General features: G+C 36.2%; 2 protein-coding genes across 16 annotated transcripts in view; one reads left to right on the top strand and one right to left on the bottom strand.

The window, feature by feature from the left end:
* Positions 1 to 2,954, top strand: part of KCNIP4 (potassium voltage-gated channel interacting protein 4) — a 444,218-nt gene extending 441,264 nt beyond the window's left edge. For all 11 annotated transcript variants that reach the window (XM_084518860.1, XM_084518867.1, XM_084518870.1 and 8 more), the window contains one exon: positions 890 to 2,954. In XM_084518860.1, coding sequence (XP_084374986.1) covers positions 890 to 937 — 48 coding nt within the window. In that variant the 3' untranslated portion in view covers positions 938 to 2,954. The remainder of the gene's footprint in view (positions 1 to 889) is intronic.
* PACRGL (parkin coregulated like) overlaps positions 1 to 14,960 on the bottom strand; it is a 41,049-nt gene extending 26,089 nt beyond the window's left edge. For 2 of the 5 annotated variants that reach the window (XM_084518859.1, XM_084518856.1), the window contains exons 1-7: positions 14,823 to 14,960; positions 13,342 to 13,499; positions 12,376 to 12,443; positions 11,899 to 11,989; positions 8,376 to 8,510; positions 6,564 to 6,671; positions 5,480 to 5,560 (exon numbers count right to left, since the gene is read on the bottom strand). In XM_084518859.1, coding sequence (XP_084374985.1) covers positions 5,480 to 5,560; positions 6,564 to 6,671; positions 8,376 to 8,510; positions 11,899 to 11,989; positions 12,376 to 12,443; positions 13,342 to 13,482 — 624 coding nt within the window. In that variant the 5' untranslated portion in view covers positions 13,483 to 13,499; positions 14,823 to 14,960. Of the gene's footprint in view, positions 1 to 2,712; positions 3,448 to 5,479; positions 5,561 to 6,563; positions 6,672 to 8,375; positions 8,511 to 11,898; positions 11,990 to 12,375; positions 12,444 to 13,341; positions 13,500 to 14,713 lie in introns of those variants that run through there. The other 3 variants (XR_014692948.1, XM_084518858.1, XM_084518857.1) reach the window with 3 other exon arrangements.
* Between the last annotated feature and the right edge of the window lie 2,771 nt (positions 14,961 to 17,731).

Below are 17,731 nucleotides of genomic sequence, written 5' to 3'. Positions count from 1 at the left end.
TATTAGAAATAAACTCTTTCTTCTATACAATGAAATGTATAAGGTATATAAACAATTTATTTTCTTCTGACTGCTGTGCTGAGAGTTATTTACTAATAGAAACTGAAGTGCAGAGTGATGCATCAGTAAACATGGGGCATTACTTAGAATTTGAAGGTTTTGTTGCCTATCTAATGCAAAGCAGAAAGTAGAATTAGGAAGCTGTCTGCATCTTTCAGTGTGAACACACAAAAAGGATAAGCTGAGGAGTAAAAGTGTTTGGTGGTTCTCTGGGGAATTGACTGATTCTTCCAATCAAACAAAGATCCACATTTAAATCTATTTTATTTTAGTAATCCATAGCTATACAATAGGATGGGTCAGAATTGGAAAAAAAAAAAAAAAAAAGCTTCTGTGTATGGTATGCAATGCATGTACTAGTAACTTCATGTACTATACGTTATGTAGTAATTCCTGATTCACACTACGGATATAGAAATTATTCTTTGAGTATTTATTGTCTATTTATACTTATATTGTCTATTTATACTTATATTGTCTATTTATACTTATATTGTCTATTTATACTTATATTGTCTATTTATACTTATATTGTCTATTTATACTTATATTAAACTTATAACCTCCAAAATACTGCAGACCATATTTTCTTAACATGCTTATGCATTCTTGACAGACTAGTTTTGGTTTAATTAATGGACACAAATTAGGAGTAGATCCATTAATAGCCATTTTCTGCTAACACTTTCTCCAAGCAAGATGAAAAATAGACACATGTACAGTTAGTTCCACCCAATTTCACTATAGATATTTGCCAACTACATTTGTAATGGTGTATGACTTGTGTTTGTTTTATGTGTTTGTTTGTTTGTTTTTTTTTTTGTTACAGGATGAGAATATAATGCGATCCATGCAGCTCTTTGAAAATGTGATATAAAGAAGGCATTAGGTCAACATTTAATGGACAAACATGAGCTATTCTGCAATACTATCCAAAAGATGGATTTCCCACTTTACCATACATAAAATTACTCAGCTTTATATTGAGATATGTATTATGCAAATAAGTCTTTTTTTTTTATTATTATTAGAAAGTTCCCCCCCAAATCTTTTCAAACTTTTTTTTTTTTTTTTTTATTTAGCACCTCAAAAGTGGGTGCGTAACAATATTGTTCTGAAAAGTCTGGTTTTTATTTCAAAACCCCCAAGATAGGACCTGACTTTATGCAGCTTTATTATCATTCCAACCCCTAGATAAAATAGATTTAATCTCATAAGGAGATTAAATAAATACTCTTAGTTTTGCTACTCATTTGTACTGGATTCAGCTCCAGGTGTTTGAGTGTATTTATTAAATCTCAGCTTCTAATTTATACAGAGGCATTACCATGTATTTCCTTTCCACGTTTGTATGGTGTAGTCCTCAGTTTTTTTTAATAATAATTTAACTTAATGTGCTATGTGCAATGTGCAATGCACAGCTTGCTGCAATTGCCTTCCACCTTTGACTTGCTTCTCTCCTCTTTGAAAAAGAAGACCAAAACCCCAAACTTAACAAAATAAATAACTTGAGAGGAAGAGATGTTATGTAACACAACTTTAAGTGATAATTGCTTAGGTAGATTTATTCCCTAACAAATACTAGTAAACTTCTATTAATCATACTTATCTATTAAATCTGTGTTTATTTTTTCATGCCATTAATATCAGGAGTCCTTATATTACTAATAATTCTTGGACATATATATGAAGATCTTTGCTTAAAATTAAAGAATCTTCTGACCTTGAATTTTTCATGAAGAAAACTTAACCGGATCCTAACACTGTGTTCATGGGTATGTGTCTTGTTGCCTTTAATGAAGAAGAAAACCACAATGTTCCTTTGAAACTTCTGTTCCTCTTCAGTGCACAGACTGAATATCACTACATAGCAACATCTACTAATAACGAATTCTAGACAGGATAACATCTGTATCAGCTTTTTTGTAATATCTTTAATTATGAGAAAGGATTAGGAAAAAAAATGAAGCTTCAGCTGTACAATATCATCTATATGTGATAAGTGCATTACATTTTTTAGGATAATTTCTTAATTAAGACTGGAGCAAGCTTAATTCTGAATCTAGATTAAAAATGTATGCCCCCTCCAATACATGTAATTTTTAAGATATGTTGTCCAGAGATTTATGCCAATACTTCAAAATAGGTGAAATGCTATCAGAGATAAGCCAATCTTCATTGTGACATTGCTGCAGAAAATGTGAAATGGGATTAATGAAGTAGAAAGAATGTGGCAAACATTCTTTCACAAAAATAAATAAATCAGGTATCTATTCTGGTGTAGAGATGGGATGTTAGAGGCATGTTGAAGGCTGCTCTGCTATCACCAGTGTAGGATAAGAGTAGTACAATACATGTACACCTGAAATTTGCTGTAGTGTGTTTGTGTAAATTAAATGTGCACATTTTGTAAAAAAATAAAATAAGAAATAAAGTAAACAAAGAAAAACCAGCATGAACAATTTTTTGTGTTGTTAAATAACTGTATTTCTTCAGATTTAACATTTCTGCCAACAAAATTAAGTTATTTTAAAATGCTTAAATATATATACATGTATGTCTTGACTTTGCACAGAACTTAACCACAGTTCTGAATTAAATTAACTACCACTTTAGTCAGTTCTCCCCCATAGGGTAACTCAAACACACAGAACAACAAACCTGAACGGTATTTATTTCAAGATCTGTCCATCAATAGTTTGCAATCAAGCTCAAGTACGCTCATGGACAAATGCTGTTCCAGCTTCTGAAAACAACATGCCGAGTACGCAATGAGCAAATACAGCTTGCTACCTGTATGGTAAGCTTCATACCTTCAAAAGCTCAAAAAGTCTAGGTGAGTTCTTTTAGTTCTATGTCTAATCCACTAAGTCCTGATGACCCCAAACTGCATCCATTGGGACACAATAAGTTAAATGTTTCAAAAGTGCATTGTAATTTAGCACTATGTGAATTCCCATTTAAGTAAGTATAAATTGTTTTGCATCATACAAATCTACAAAACATACTAAGCAAATCTATTAAAGGAAAATGCAATTTACAACAAAATATGAATCTATATTTACTCAGCCTTTGAAATAATAGCCAATTTGTCAGTGTCCTTGTAAGCACAATGCATACATAAATAGCAGCCAATAGAGAATTATTTTAAACAGTCTCATAATTATATATTCACAAACTGATGGGATGTTTCCCACTTTCCATTACACTGAAGAACTGTGATTAGTTTAAGAGAACATAGCATACCACAAAGAAGTGTTGGTGACGCTCACAGGCACTTAATCTTCAAACTTGACCTCACAGTACAACTCACTACAGATTTTTTTTTGTTCAAGAGGATATAGAACAATAGGTTGGAATTTTAGATTTGATGATAGCCACAGTCGCCTGTTGATGAAAATACAATAAGTTTAAACACAACAATTAGCCCTAACACTACATAGGAGAAGATTCACTTAATAATTATAAATTGTATAATTTAAAACTTTTGCTTAGTTACCTTCTTCTAACGAAACAGTACAAAACTAAAATTTAATACTTATAAGAAATTTACTTTCAAAAGAGCCGAAAATAATGGACAAAAAAAAGGAAACATTCTCAAAGGGATTTCCAATAGAAGTACTAATCATATTCATTGTAACATTTAAAAATAAGTGTATTAATTCGTTAGTTGAACTATATAATGTTGCTGGCTATAATCACGTTTTAGGAGCTTGTTTCCACTTTTCTGCCTTATCTTCTGACAGAATTTTAAAGGACATACAGAAAGACCACTCACAAACCCAACATACTACAAGAAATTAGCGGACAGACATAAGATTATTCACTGGATTAGCTCCATTAGACATAAATTCTCAGGACACCAAAATGAAATGTAATTTTCTTCTTCTCATCCCACTACACACAAATAACAATTTTCATGCTGCTTTGTCAGGATGTTTTGAAGTCTGCAAGATAAACATTTCTATTGCCATTAAATGAATATGAGCACCCAAAAAAAAAAAAAATGAAGTGGTGCCTGCAGATAATTTGGGTGCTTACTGACTATGGAAAACAAGTTCAGAAGCAGTAAGATATACACTGGTCCCTGCTCTTCAGGTGATTCCAATTCTTTGTCAGTGACCATATAATACCTTACATTCAAGTGCCCATGGGGTCATTAGAGTAAGTACTTTCCATTCTAGATGGATGTCCAAGCCAACACTCAGTTTTACTGCTCTTGTCCTTGCAGCACAATGTACAGCAAGACAGAAGATGTCAACAGAATACTAGAGCACTATACCGTATTAGAATTATAACATAGAAGAATAGCCTATCATCTACTACTTAATGCATTTTTTTTTTTGATGTATAACAACTGCAGATCTAACCTCTGGGTTAACCACGGTGGGCTAGAATGTTAGTATCTGATTTCCTCAGTAAGTGACCTCACTAAGCTATTAAGGAACAGGCAAGCATTATCAATAACAGCAAAAAGTATCCTTTAGCAAGAGTAAATGCTGCTGAGGAAAGCACTTAAGCTCAGAAAAATGAACACAAAGCCTTCATCCCAAGTGTATTGAAGCAAGGCAAATATTCAGCCTGTGGTGTCAGGTGTCAATACTCCAGAAGGGACCAAAATCTATTTACAGGTTAACATTTGGTGAATTCCTCAGTCACTCGCTCTTCATGGGTATCTACCCTACAGCCTGTACAAGTAGCCCAAACGCTTTACTCAGCACGAAAATCTACATTTTAAGTGCTGCAGTGCCTAACTTGGAATAAAGACTCATAAGACATCCTGAATCTTACCGTACATAATCCACTCCACACACACTCTAAACCCTGGAAAAACTTCAAACTTTATAGAGAAATAGAAAATAATAAAAAACATTTTTTTTTTTAAAGTATCTTATTTAGCCACTAAGGCTGCATGAGCTTCCCCTCAAGGACAATAAAATGTTCCAAGCAAATATCATGAGTAGGGATCCACATGGATGAACACTTGTTCCCAAAAAGAGTTCTCTTGAATTGATGTGCTATAGAAGTAGAGCCAAGCAGTTTCTGATATAGGTATTGATCCCTTAGAATATTTTACTGAAATGTACTCCTGCATTCCTGCTCTGAGATTGAAACAATGAATAACATATGAAAGTGGAAGTTAAAAAATGGGGGACAACAAAAGCTAGCTGGCAGAATACGGATCACACAGTGATTTAATGTCATTTCTATCATTCAATACCTCAGACTAAAACAACTATTTTACCATGGACTGGAAATGCCACAGTGCAAAATCCAGTGTTTTATGCAATATGAATAGTTGTGACATGCAAAGCATTACTCGGAACAGGGTTATTAATCTGAAAGGCAGAGATGAAAGCTGTCTTGGCAATGCTGCATTCATGCATGCAGATTACAGATTATTATCTGTTTAACTCACCTTTCCACCATATTGCTCCAACTTCTGTAAAGCAACAGTAATTTTTTCTTTAAATTTCTTGTCCATTAATCTTCTTGAAAGCTATTGGAAGAGTAAAATAAAAAGGTCTATTGCCCAATATAGTACTATATGTGCAAAAAATCCAACATAATTCTATTTTACTACTTTATTTTATCTGTCTTTGGTAAGTGAGAGCTGCAAGAAACATCACTTTATAGCTCGTAGCTGATGTCAAAGTATAAAAATTAGTCAAGGCAAAAGGTATGAAGTATTAACTGATGAGAGAGTTAAAGCTCAACTGTTAGCCAAACAATTTTAAATTGTTGGTTTTTAGCAAGCAAGTTTTGAAGAGGTATCAACATTAAAGCAAAGTCATTATTGAAGTATTGTCCACATGAAAAGTTGACACACTTTTCCTCTGCACTGAAAGAGATTTATTATAGTGGAAATAATCTAAACACGCAACCAAACAAAAAAGCTGCTTTAGATTCTCTCTTCTGCACTGGGTATCTAATAAGTCATTTTATTTTGCTGTAAAAATTCACTTTGGAGGCAGGTTAAATTAAACCATGAAAAGCCTATTCAATAGAGGAAGAAAATCTACAGAAGGACGTCAATAGGAGGACTCAGTATAAAAATTACTTTCCACAGTTCAACTCAAGTTTATTGAATGAAAACTTCCTTCTGCAGAATTCCCATCTGAGAGAAGCAGAAATATTTCCCTATGTTAATTTATCAAGGCTTTCACAGATTTTTGAAAACATTCACACTCATTTACCAGTAAATATAAAAATTCCTTCAAAACATAGAATGTTTCACCTCAGGCTCAAAGCTGGATCTTTTTTAAGTAGTACAGAAAGCAATTCCATTTTTCTCCAATTTACCTTAACGTCAGTTTTTGGAGCCTGCTAGAACTTTATATGTCACCACATTATTAAAGAATAACAGATTTACACAGAGGAATATACAAAGCAATGCTTTTCATGAAACTGCTGAGTCTTCCAATATATCTGTGCAGATACTATAACAAACATCTTAACCATAAAAATACAGATGATCTGTTACTACAGCACTAAAAACTTACATTTGTGAGCAGATGCTTAAGATGATCATTAAGAGATGGGCCAACAACAGCACTCAGTTGAACTAAAGCATCCAATCCCCTTTCAAATACTTCATCATCTGAATGGGCCTTCAAAGGAAGGGGAAAATCCTGTCAGACTAATATTCAAACAAACACAGTTTCTTCAAAACTGCAATCTCTATATTATGATTGTATATAGTATTTTGATAAATTTAAAGTGCTGTGGAACTGCTAATTTTTTGTAACATTAAAAGCAGTTTAGAAATACAACATGACTGAATATAACTATCCAGATGTAATACTTTAATGCAGAAGTATTTTTTAAAGCAGAAAACAAAAGCATCCATGTCAGTGAAACTATTGCACTTCCTCAAAAAAAAAAAAAAAAAAGGAAACTAATATTTGATTGATGAACAAATCAATAAATGTATTCATCAGGCAAAAAAGGCACTATACTGATAGTTTTGGAACATACCCTATATGCACTGCTTCACAGCATGCTAAAAAGAAACTTTAAAATGTGCATATATCAAAATTGAGGGAAATTTTAGTTATAAATGTATTGAATACAGGGTAATTCCTAAGTAATTCATAACAATTGTCTTTGTTGGAGAAATCCACAAACAAATGACATTCTGGATCAATGAATTTACTCCCCTGCCAACTACAGCTTTTTCATCTGCCAGCAATTATCACGCTGTTATCTACTTCTAAGGTGGCTTTGTCATTTCTATTGCTCCCATGGGAAAGTTCTTCTATATGAGTTCTCTACTGCTTTAGTTATCTCACTCTTCCCTGAGCAGAGAAATTGTTTCATGACCATTTTCCTTGTACTAATAGTGACCTTTATTTAAAGGGTCATTCTTCTATTCTGACATTTGGGCCCTGAATGTTTTGGTGTGTTGTTTTTTTTTTTTGTTGTTTAAGTAGAAGAAAGAAGAAGTCATTGCTCAGTAGGTTTTGATATAAAGTCTTGTCTCGTTGAATAGGGCAACAATAAAAATTATCAGATAAATAAGTTATTGGAAGAACACACAATAATATTTTTTCTAATTATGTCTTCCAAAATAAACCAAAGATGTTAATAATAAACAACACTGATCCTCTATTACACCTCTGAGTTTGTATCTCAAAGAATTTTCAGTGTTTATCCATCTCTGTGAAAATATAACTGAAGCACAGCTAGAATAAACGACAGAAAATGGCCAAACTAAAAAAGTGTTCTGAAAGATATTAAAAAGATCCAAAAGAGTATTCCAGGCCAGTACTTTTAAAACACATTATTTTCTGAAGGAGTTGAAAAAATTACAAACATTTTAAAAATGAAGATTATGTCTTCAAACATTATAATAATATTCTTCCTTTTTCCTCATGGATGTATTCTATTTTATCTTTGTAGCATTTTTTTTTTACATTTTTAAATGTAACGTGATTATTTATTCTGGCATCTCCACTTTATTTCATATCAAACATGTTTTGCATGTGGACATAAAAACCACCATGATTACTTATATTTTTTTCTGCTTATATTCATATCTTTAACAGAACATTTCTACCGAATTTGCCCATAGCTGCTATCACTCAGCTATACAAGGAGTTGCTCATCTGATTTTACTCTTAAAGACTCATTTATCTAAGTGAACCAAGGCAGGGATAACATGAGAAAAAGACACTATACCCCTACACCTGTGAACCCCAAAATAAAAGCCTGTCCAACAGATTTATCACATTAATGTTTTCCTTGTAGTCCTCACCAGCTTAAAAAGAAAAAAAAAAATCTATGAAAATCTCTGTAGGAAGAGTAAGACATACCAATGCAGCCTTTAACACTGGAACTAGACGAGGCAACAAGGGAATTGTTTTTTCAGCAGCACCTTCAACCATAAGTAATTCTTTAAAACCCTCCTTTGAAACAAATGTATAGGGATGCTTTGTCTCTCTCAGACCCTGTTGTAAATATAAAACGTTTTTTTAATAGTCTTTAAACAAAATCACTTTTAAAAAGTTCCATCTAGCACAAAGATAATGTTTAGATAACAGATCAATTCAAAACATAAGATACACTAACTCCACCGTGTGGATCCATTGAGTACAACTCTGCTCACAGAATATTCCTATTCATTTTTCTTTTGGAACACTGAATATTAAGACTCACATTGTGAACATTGCTATTTCAATCAGTACTTGTACTTCTTTAGGTAGAGTGATTAAAGATAATGATTTTTTTCAACACTACATATATATATATAATATATATACACACACTTGTAACTAATTTCTGTACCCTGAGGGAAAAAAAAAAAAAGAAAAAAGAAAAAAAGAAAGTAAAATACCCCCCCCACAAACGCAAAAACTTTAAAATGGTACAAATAAGCATGTCTAGCCAAGACCTGAGCAACAGAATTCAAAGATTTAAAGCCATATGGTAATACGAGCAATAGGAGCTGTAAGCTACTTTAGATATTGACATTTGATCTTTCAAAAGGAAAAAAAAAGCTCACTCTATAGTATACACTTTATTCTACCTCCCAGACCGGATTCAATATTTATTTAGACTCCTGAAACATATCTGGTTGGCAGCGAGTTGAACAGCAGCCAGCTGTGTGCCCTGGCTGCCAGGAAGGCCAACTGGGGAACATCAGGCACAACACTCCTAGCTGCTGTGGCCTCAATTAGAGCACTGTGTGCATTTTGGGGCACCACAAAACGAGGACATAAAACTAGCAAAGCGTGTCCAAAGGAGGGCTACAAAGATAGTGAAGGGTCTAAAGAGGAAGACACATTAGGAGTGGCTGAAGTTGCTTGGCTTATTCAGCCCAGAGTAGAGAAGCCTGAGGGGAGGCCTCATGGCAGCCTGTTGTCTAGACTGACTCATTAAGCTCTAGGTCATCAAAGTACCTTGTACTTTTTGTACCCCGGTACCTCAGTTAGAAGAAATCCCTGAAGACTTCTGGTCACTATTATTTAAAAATAACATTCAGATGGCTGAAGTTGATGGACAACCTTTGGAAGAAATCTTCATGTTTACCTCTATGTGAGCGAGACATACTGTTTACAACAGCATTTTAGAACTACATTTCCCTTCCTCATCCTAAGTACCAATTTGTAGTTTAACCAGGAACACATAATGAGTACTAAATATACCTCTGTGTAATTGTCAGTAAGCCATTAGACCCCTAATAATTCCTTTGCTGAACTTTCCACCTCTAATGAAGTCTGATTGACTCAGTCACTGGCAAAGTGTATGTCTACAAGTGCAAACACACACAGTTCAATATAAAAGTGTAACTCATCTGTTACACAAGTTCACATCTAGTTACAAAATCTAGCTTCTCAACCAGCACAGGGCTCCAAAAAGGCCAGTGATTTAAATTGCTAAATATGAAGGAGTGTGCATAGCACACACATACAAAGTAATGTAGCAGCAACAAGAGGCAATGGGCACACAATGGAACACAGGAGGTTGTCTGAACATCAGAAAGCACTTCTGTGATGTGTAGGTAACAGAGTACAGGCACAGGTTGCCCTAAGAGTTTGCAGTCTCTCTCTCCTTGGAGCATTTCAAAAGCCACCTGGACATGGCCCTGGGCAAGCTGCTCTAGAATGACCTGCTTGAGAAGAAGGGGGGACAAAATGACTTCTAGAGGTCCCTTCCAACCTGAGGCATTCTGTGATTCTGTGTGGTATAACTGTGTGACATAACTGTGTGGTAAAGCAACGTGGAAGAGACAACCTCACTGTTTGGTCCAGAAAAGCATCTACAACAAGCTGTTAGAATGTAAAGAGGAAAATATTTTACGTAAGATTAAAGCAAAAGCAGATGAACAGTAGTGATTTCCATTTCTTCTCTGGTTTCTCATGAAAAGTCACAACTGTCTCATCTGTTTTTCACATCAAAAAAGTCGCTTGTATTTGTATTTGTCTTTAATCTGTCAGGGTTTTGGATGATTGTGTTGAAAGAGGCTAACACCAAAGCCTTCCTCCTCTTCAGGTGTAACAATTTGTAAAACAGCGTAACTGAAATGCATAACACTTTACTCAGATGCCTCCAAAGAAAAAGGATATACCTCTAGCTAAACCACATCTATTACAGAAATGGCACTATGAGGTCAAAAGAAGAAATAGCATTCTCCAGTGACCTAGAATAATAAGAAAAACTACGGAACATAGCAAAGTAGAGACAAATATATACAGACCGCAGCAGTCAGAAAGGAACAACTACTTTTTATCCCTCATAAAAGAAAAGTTTTATAAACACATTTCTTTATATAGTATCTCATTTGGACAAAGCTTTTTTACCCTTTGCATTTAGTATCAGATAAACAGTAAATTATTCATTTGCAGTGAAAAAAAAAAAACAACACAAAGAAATCCACCAGGTGGCTGTTACCAGAAAACAGGTAAGTGAAAAATCTAATACAGTTGGTTTTAAATTACTCTTTATATTATCCACAGTAGGTATCAGTTGACACTAGCTTGGAGGTGGGCATTTCTTTTCACAGTACAGGCACAGTCAGGACCTCCAAAGAAGTAGAAAGAGTCCATGACAGTTCACACATTTCAACGCATAAAGATCATTGCAGAGGCACACAAAGGCTAACAACAGTTTTTGATTGAAATTGAGCTGTGGAATTCAACTACACTGACTACTGAACGGTAGACTCCAATGCTTCCAAAAGGTATGAGTTAAAGAATCAATACTTCTTTGTGAACTCTGAAAATGCTTAGACCTTTTCAGTCCCAGGCAAATCCAGTCAGTGAACACATCCCTATGCATTTTTGGTGACTATATGATCAGTCTTTTACCTATAAAAGGTTTGTGTTTTCACAATCCCTAGAGGACTTTTTTGGACCCCGGACTGTAATTAATACACGTGAAAGGTTTGTGCTGTGGAAAGAAAAAAAAAAAAAAAAAAAAGAACAAACAAACTCTTTGTAGGTGTTTGGAAGAACTGAAATCCTACTTTTTTCCACAGGGTTCCCACATCCCAGCTAAATGCTCAGGTCAGAAAGGGATGAGTTTGCTTCTCGTTTGTTACTTAACTTCATATTTGAAAGTGGGTCTGGAGACCGGCTGCACCTTAGCTCCTCCTACAACAATTTTAATTGAATCCTGAAAAAGCAGACTGGCATTACTTAGCTTTTAGGAGCATATAGCTCAGAGACACTTATTTATCTCCTGTTTCAAAGAATAAACCACAAACCACAGCAGTCCAGCTATAGTAGCAACTAAATAACACAGTAGCTGACATAAAAACGTAGCTACTGTACATCTGCATAACTTTTCAGCACTACGTGAAAGAAATACTGTATGCTTAACTATGCAAGAGTTTACCTCTGCCAGTGTTACAAGAAGAGGATCAAAAGGAACAGTTTCAGGAAGGCATTCCCATTTCAGTCTGTGTTTTACTGAGCCATGCACTAACCTGTATAAAGAAGTAAAGTTTGAACAAATTAACACACAACGATACACAATTTATTTCATAGTACTACAGACAAAAAAAGACTGCAAGATGTCTGCTTACTAAAATGGCACTGATTTTATTATTGTTGTTATTAGGGAGGAGAAAACATATGAAGAAATCTCATTTGTTTGTAAAAAAGGTTTAATACTTTACAAAAAAGCCATGTCAAACATGTAAAATTGCTTCTTTCTTTGAAAAGAGCTAAGTAGTAGAAATCTCTTCTGAAATGAATGGAATCAAACTGCTTAACTAAAAGAGCAAGGAGTTTTGAACAGATGTTTTTCAACTTGCATAATTCTACCTAACCATAATACATATAAGAAAGAAAAGAAACAAAACTAACATACCTGCATGGAATGCCACCTTTAGCATATATAGCGGCAAATGCAGAAGGTGTTCTAGAAGGAGTACCAAACTGTGAGGACACCAACAACCAAAAATTATTTGGTTATAACAGTAATGTTTGAATATGTTAAAACTGCAGTTTATCAAGAAAGGAACTTAATCACATGATTCTAAAAATAATCAAAAAAAGAAAGATCTTAGGATGGAAAACACATACGATTTATCAAAAAAGTCCTTTTCAGAATTGTCAGGCTAGGAGGTTGCAAAAATGAATACATTCCTGGTGGAATGCTCTCATTTTTCTACTTTGTCATGCAAATCTTAACACTGAAGTCTTACAGGTTCTCTCTTAACAGACTAAGTACCTCTCACTCTCCTAATGATCCTTATTGCCATATGCAATATTGCCATATGCAATAAGGATGTGAAAAATTATATGCAGGTAACATGTATATGTAACATGCTTTGCTCCAATTCCAGCCTGATCTGAGTACAGACAAAAGTACAAGATGGTAAGATGATAGAGACACACCAAATGTTGGGCAAGATGGTATGAGGGCACTGGAAATCAGTGGGGAGCTTCATGGCAGGAAAACTTGCACAAAGTTATTTTATATGCATGCTTCTTATCCATGCGAGCTATGGTATCATTTACTGACATGATCATTCAATACTACTTTCAAGATTAAGCATCATATCACTAAGCATATAGCAGGAAATACCATGAAATCTTTATTTCTATCTTTCTAGTGTTTGCGCCTACATTAAGATTGTTAAAATTGTGTGCATGATTTGACTTCTTAGCTTAATTGATTGTATTAATTACAAAAGGTTTAAAGAAAAAAAAAATCACACATAGAAATTCCCATATGAAAGTATCATCTTCTGCATGTATTTCCTGAAGCATGGAAATTTCTTCCATCAAGAGAACTATTTTAAACAAATAGAAATCCCATACCTATACATACCGGATCAATAGTTTTGGGATTCAGCTTGTCACTAGGCTTTGGCTGTGGTTTAGTTGCAGGTTCTGGAGAACATGGCAAAGGAGAGGATGCCTTACTTTTCTGTATTGCAGTCTTTGGTTTTATTTGGACGCCTGATGACATTCTTAGAACATTACTACCTATAACCAAAAAAGATTAAAAATATGAGTTCCCATTCCTGTAAGACAGAATATCAAAGGTTAGGATCCTGAGGTCTGAAGACTGACATTAACAAACAGAGAAGAAAATCTAAATAAGTGTACGACAAAAGAAACACTTATTCTTCCACAACCTATGCAGTATAAGGGATCATTTAGACAGAGAAGTCTGTCACTTCATCTTTCAAGTGCATACACCTCATAATCTTGCACTGTTCTCCTTTACATTTTCAAGATATAGCCTGCCTTCAGTGACAATCTATTTAAATGACAAGCTAATGTACCACAATTAAACAACTGAAAGTTTCTTTAGAACACACAAAAACATACATGACACAGAAACTATTATATTTGTAAAATGAAAATCGTTAAAGCCATTAATCCTGAAGCCCTAGAAGACTGACAATAACTTAGAAAGAAAATTTACTAATTTTTAAGTGTAACCTTATTACCACAAAACTCTAATCATTTCAGAAAACACATAGTAAGAACTGTCAGCAAAATTGGAATCAACATATTTTAATACCACAAAAACACTAAATAAAAAGTTCTTAGCATTAGTATTATGTATCACAAAACAGTGCTATCAGTGTCAACTTTTGAAATGTACACTTGCTCATAATGCAATTGTCTTAATAATAATACAAACGTATTTCTGTATTTCTCAGAAAAGTATTTAGAATTAACTTGGAAGTATTCTTTTTTTTTTTTTTTTTTTTTTTTTTTCTCTTCCAGTAAGTAATTAAGATACACATCAAGGACTTTAACAGCGTTTTAACTAACATCAAAATCTAGATGCACTTCAAAAGCCACTGTTCACACCATCGCAGAAAGTTAAATAAATGAATAAATAATACATAGCAACAGGCAGATCAGCCCTTTGGGACAAAAGTTAAGATGGAAGATACAGACGGTGATAAAGGTTTTGTAAAAGCACAACTGCTACAGGGGGATGCGGAAGGGAGTGGAAAAAGGACTTCTCATAGGGAGGGCCTCGGCCTCCGAACAAGATGAAAGCCCTTGTGTAGGCAAGAGCTGGAAGAGGCACAGGCACGTACAGAGCTGAGGCCGCACGGGCACAGCTGGGAATCAAACAAGCGCCACACCAGGCTTGATGTGGATGCGAACCGTCCCGCCGGCAGGTGACAGACTTCAAGCAAAGGACAGAAACATACAGACAACAAGAAAGAGCACACCTGAGAGGTGCCTTTCATTGCAGAAAGGAAGAAGCTTGGCTCCTGGAAGCCTCTTATCAGAGGCAGACCGACAGCGAGCAGGACTTTAAAGGCCACGCTGCTCACTTACCCTGCCCAGCGACAACCCTCCCGGAGCGCTGCTGGGACAGAGAACGAGAGAGACGAGGGGGACCCGAGCCCCGTAACCGCTGAGGGACTCAAACAGCCACCCTCTGCCGGCGGGCAACGACGATCCCCCGCCTCCTTCTTCCCTCCCTCCTCCTTCCCGAGAGGGCTCGGCGGGGCCCGACCCAGCGCTGCCGGCCCCGGCGTGCCAGGAGGAGAGCCCCGCTCCCCCCGCTCCGCTCCGCGCTTCCTGCCGGTTGCCGGGGAAGCTACGGGCCGCCGGGAGCCCAATCTTCCTCGGGAGCATGCGCGGGGTGCGGAAGGGAGGGGGCGTCAGCGCCTCAGGGTGGTCGCGTGGAGGCCGGGCTGCGAGGGCTGACTGAGGCCGGTGCTGCCTCAGGGAGTGGCGGCCGTGTGCTCGTCCTTAGTCACCCCCTCACGGGGTACCGGCTACCAGCCCGCCTTTCCACCATGCTTTATGAGTGCTTCCAAGATCTCCTATGGAGATCTTATGCAGAACCCCAAGAGAAAGACCACAACCTGTGGGACAGTGGCAGCCCAAACACATGAAGCCCAAGCCGAATCACTGCCTCCCGTCAGTGATTTCACTGGATCCTGTGGACTTTTAACACACACACAAAAAATGTAATAATAAAGCTTACCTCCAGCAGCCTTTGTGTGGGTTTGTCCAGATGCCAGGGGATCACTCCACACATCATCCTGGTGCGCTGGTGGCTTTGGTTGTGTGGTCTGCTGTGCTGGCTTGGAAAGCACGGTGAAAAGTCAAGGAGCTGAGGCTGTGTCTTGAGCGAATCACTGCTTAAACACTTGATTTCAGGCTAACAGGAACAAGGAGGAAGACAGAGTAAAGTTTAGAAGTCAGATTTTTTTTCAACCTTCCTCATCTATTTCTGATTAGAATGGAGATAGTAAATTTTAATATGAAATTGCCACTCCTTGATACCCGATTTCTTAGTATCTTCACAAGGAAAACAAGATTCATAAAATATTCATCTTGCCTTTTTACTTTCATGTGACAAAAGTTTAGCTTACAACCATGGGGTCATACTCCATTTGAAATTTATTTTTGTTTCAGTTATAAAGACAGAAAATATGTTTCTTTTATCAGATAACCCGCTCTCAAACTATACTGAAATTTGCGTCATAAATACAGTATTTATTCTTATAAAACACATCTGAATGTAGTTAATGACCTTTTGAGTAAAAGGATACATGTTTTTCTTCTGTGAACCCTATTAATCATCAGAATGCTTTTTTGCTTTCTTCAATAAGTGTGTTTATTCTTTCACGCACTCAGCAGTAAATCTCCAAGCAAGACATTTTTTTGGTTTGCTGAAATTGTGTGGGATACAAACTTTCCACCGTCACACATTCTTTTTCACTTTTGTAATTTATACTGAGGAGCTGAATGTGTATGAGGCTATTCTTGTATTTCCCACAAAAAGAAAAAAAAAAAATGCACTCACAATGTTGAAAAGTCATTGTTGGCTATTTGAAAACTACCATATTTTCCTTAGATTTTGTCCAATGATAGCATGTCATAATTAGTTTTATCCAACATAAATTGTTTGTGTCTGGAAGTTGTAAGTGAGGGCACTTACAAAGTTAAAATAGGGCTGCATAACTTAATGCTTTTATATGAGTGCAAGAGACATGTTGAAAACACAGAAGAAAAAATGTTAAATATAATGCTGGAGAAACAGAAGGGAAGAGAAGCTTTTTACTTCATATCTAAATCTTTTAACTTAAACCAACAGAAAATACAGTACTTCCACTTTTTTTGTGTGTGTTTTGTTATGTTTTGTTTTGTTTTGTTTCACAGTACCAAAGGTAACAGAAGTATTGATGTCCTATTCATGTTATAAACTGGCGAGGATCTCAGAACAATCCAGTGTTTTTAAAGCATACCATGGAAGTCTTTAAAAAACACTAAAAAAATGCAAACCAGTATGCTCATCTCCATAATGGCAAAAAAATAACTGCTTTTCTGCATGAAGTTTAATTTTAGTTTAGTGTTTTAGTATCACGTTAGTCATATATCTGCTATAGTTGCTCTGTGAGTACAGAGCAAACTACAGCTACATTCAAGCATGAAAAAAAGTAGTAGCATAATTCCAAACTCAGTAGGAGGTATGAACTGCTGCGTTGTGTGAAGCAAAATACCACTGATCAGCTCTGTGGAGTCAGCAACTCCCACTGAGTTCCTGGAGGCACAGAAACTACTGGGTTGTAGCAGGGCAAGTCAGACTAGGTTTCTCTGCAAGAGCAGGTTTTAACTCAGTGTTAAAGCAATTTCCTGAAAAAAGCAAAATAAAGGAGTGTTACCATACAGTGATGTGTATGGTATGATAGGGAATCCTGACATACTTTGAACATTGAATATACAGACTTCACTGCTCGCTTTCAGGGAAACAATATGTCACATCAAGGACTGAGAGAGAGCCACTGAACTGTGGATGTCTAGGGGGGTCATATGGCGGACAGTTCCTCTCTGGACCTGGGACAAATCATTACATCTGACTCTCAGGAAACTGCCTTCATGTAAAGCTCTTTCAGGTATGAGGTAACAGAATCACAGCATGGCTAAGGTTGGCAGGGACCTCTGGAGTTTATGTGATCCAACCCTCGTGTTCAAGCAGGGGCACCTAGAGCAGGTTATGCAAGGCAACGCACAGGCTACTTTTGAAGATCTCCAAGGAGGAAGACTCCACAACCTGTGCCAGCATTCAGTCACCCTCACAGTAAAGAAGTTATTCCTGATGTTCAAAGCAAACCTCCTGTGTTCAAGTTTGTGCCCTTTGCCTATTGACTCATCACTGGGTACCACTGAGAAGAGACTGGCTCTGTCCTCTTTGCATGCTCTTACCCAAGTTCTACAGAGGGATGCTGGCC

The sequence above is a fragment of the Aythya ferina genome, assembly GCF_964211825.1.
Source record: "Aythya ferina genome assembly, chromosome: 4".
Classification (NCBI taxonomy): Eukaryota; Metazoa; Chordata; class Aves; order Anseriformes; family Anatidae; genus Aythya; species Aythya ferina.
This window is presented reverse-complemented; position numbering and strand designations above follow the sequence as displayed.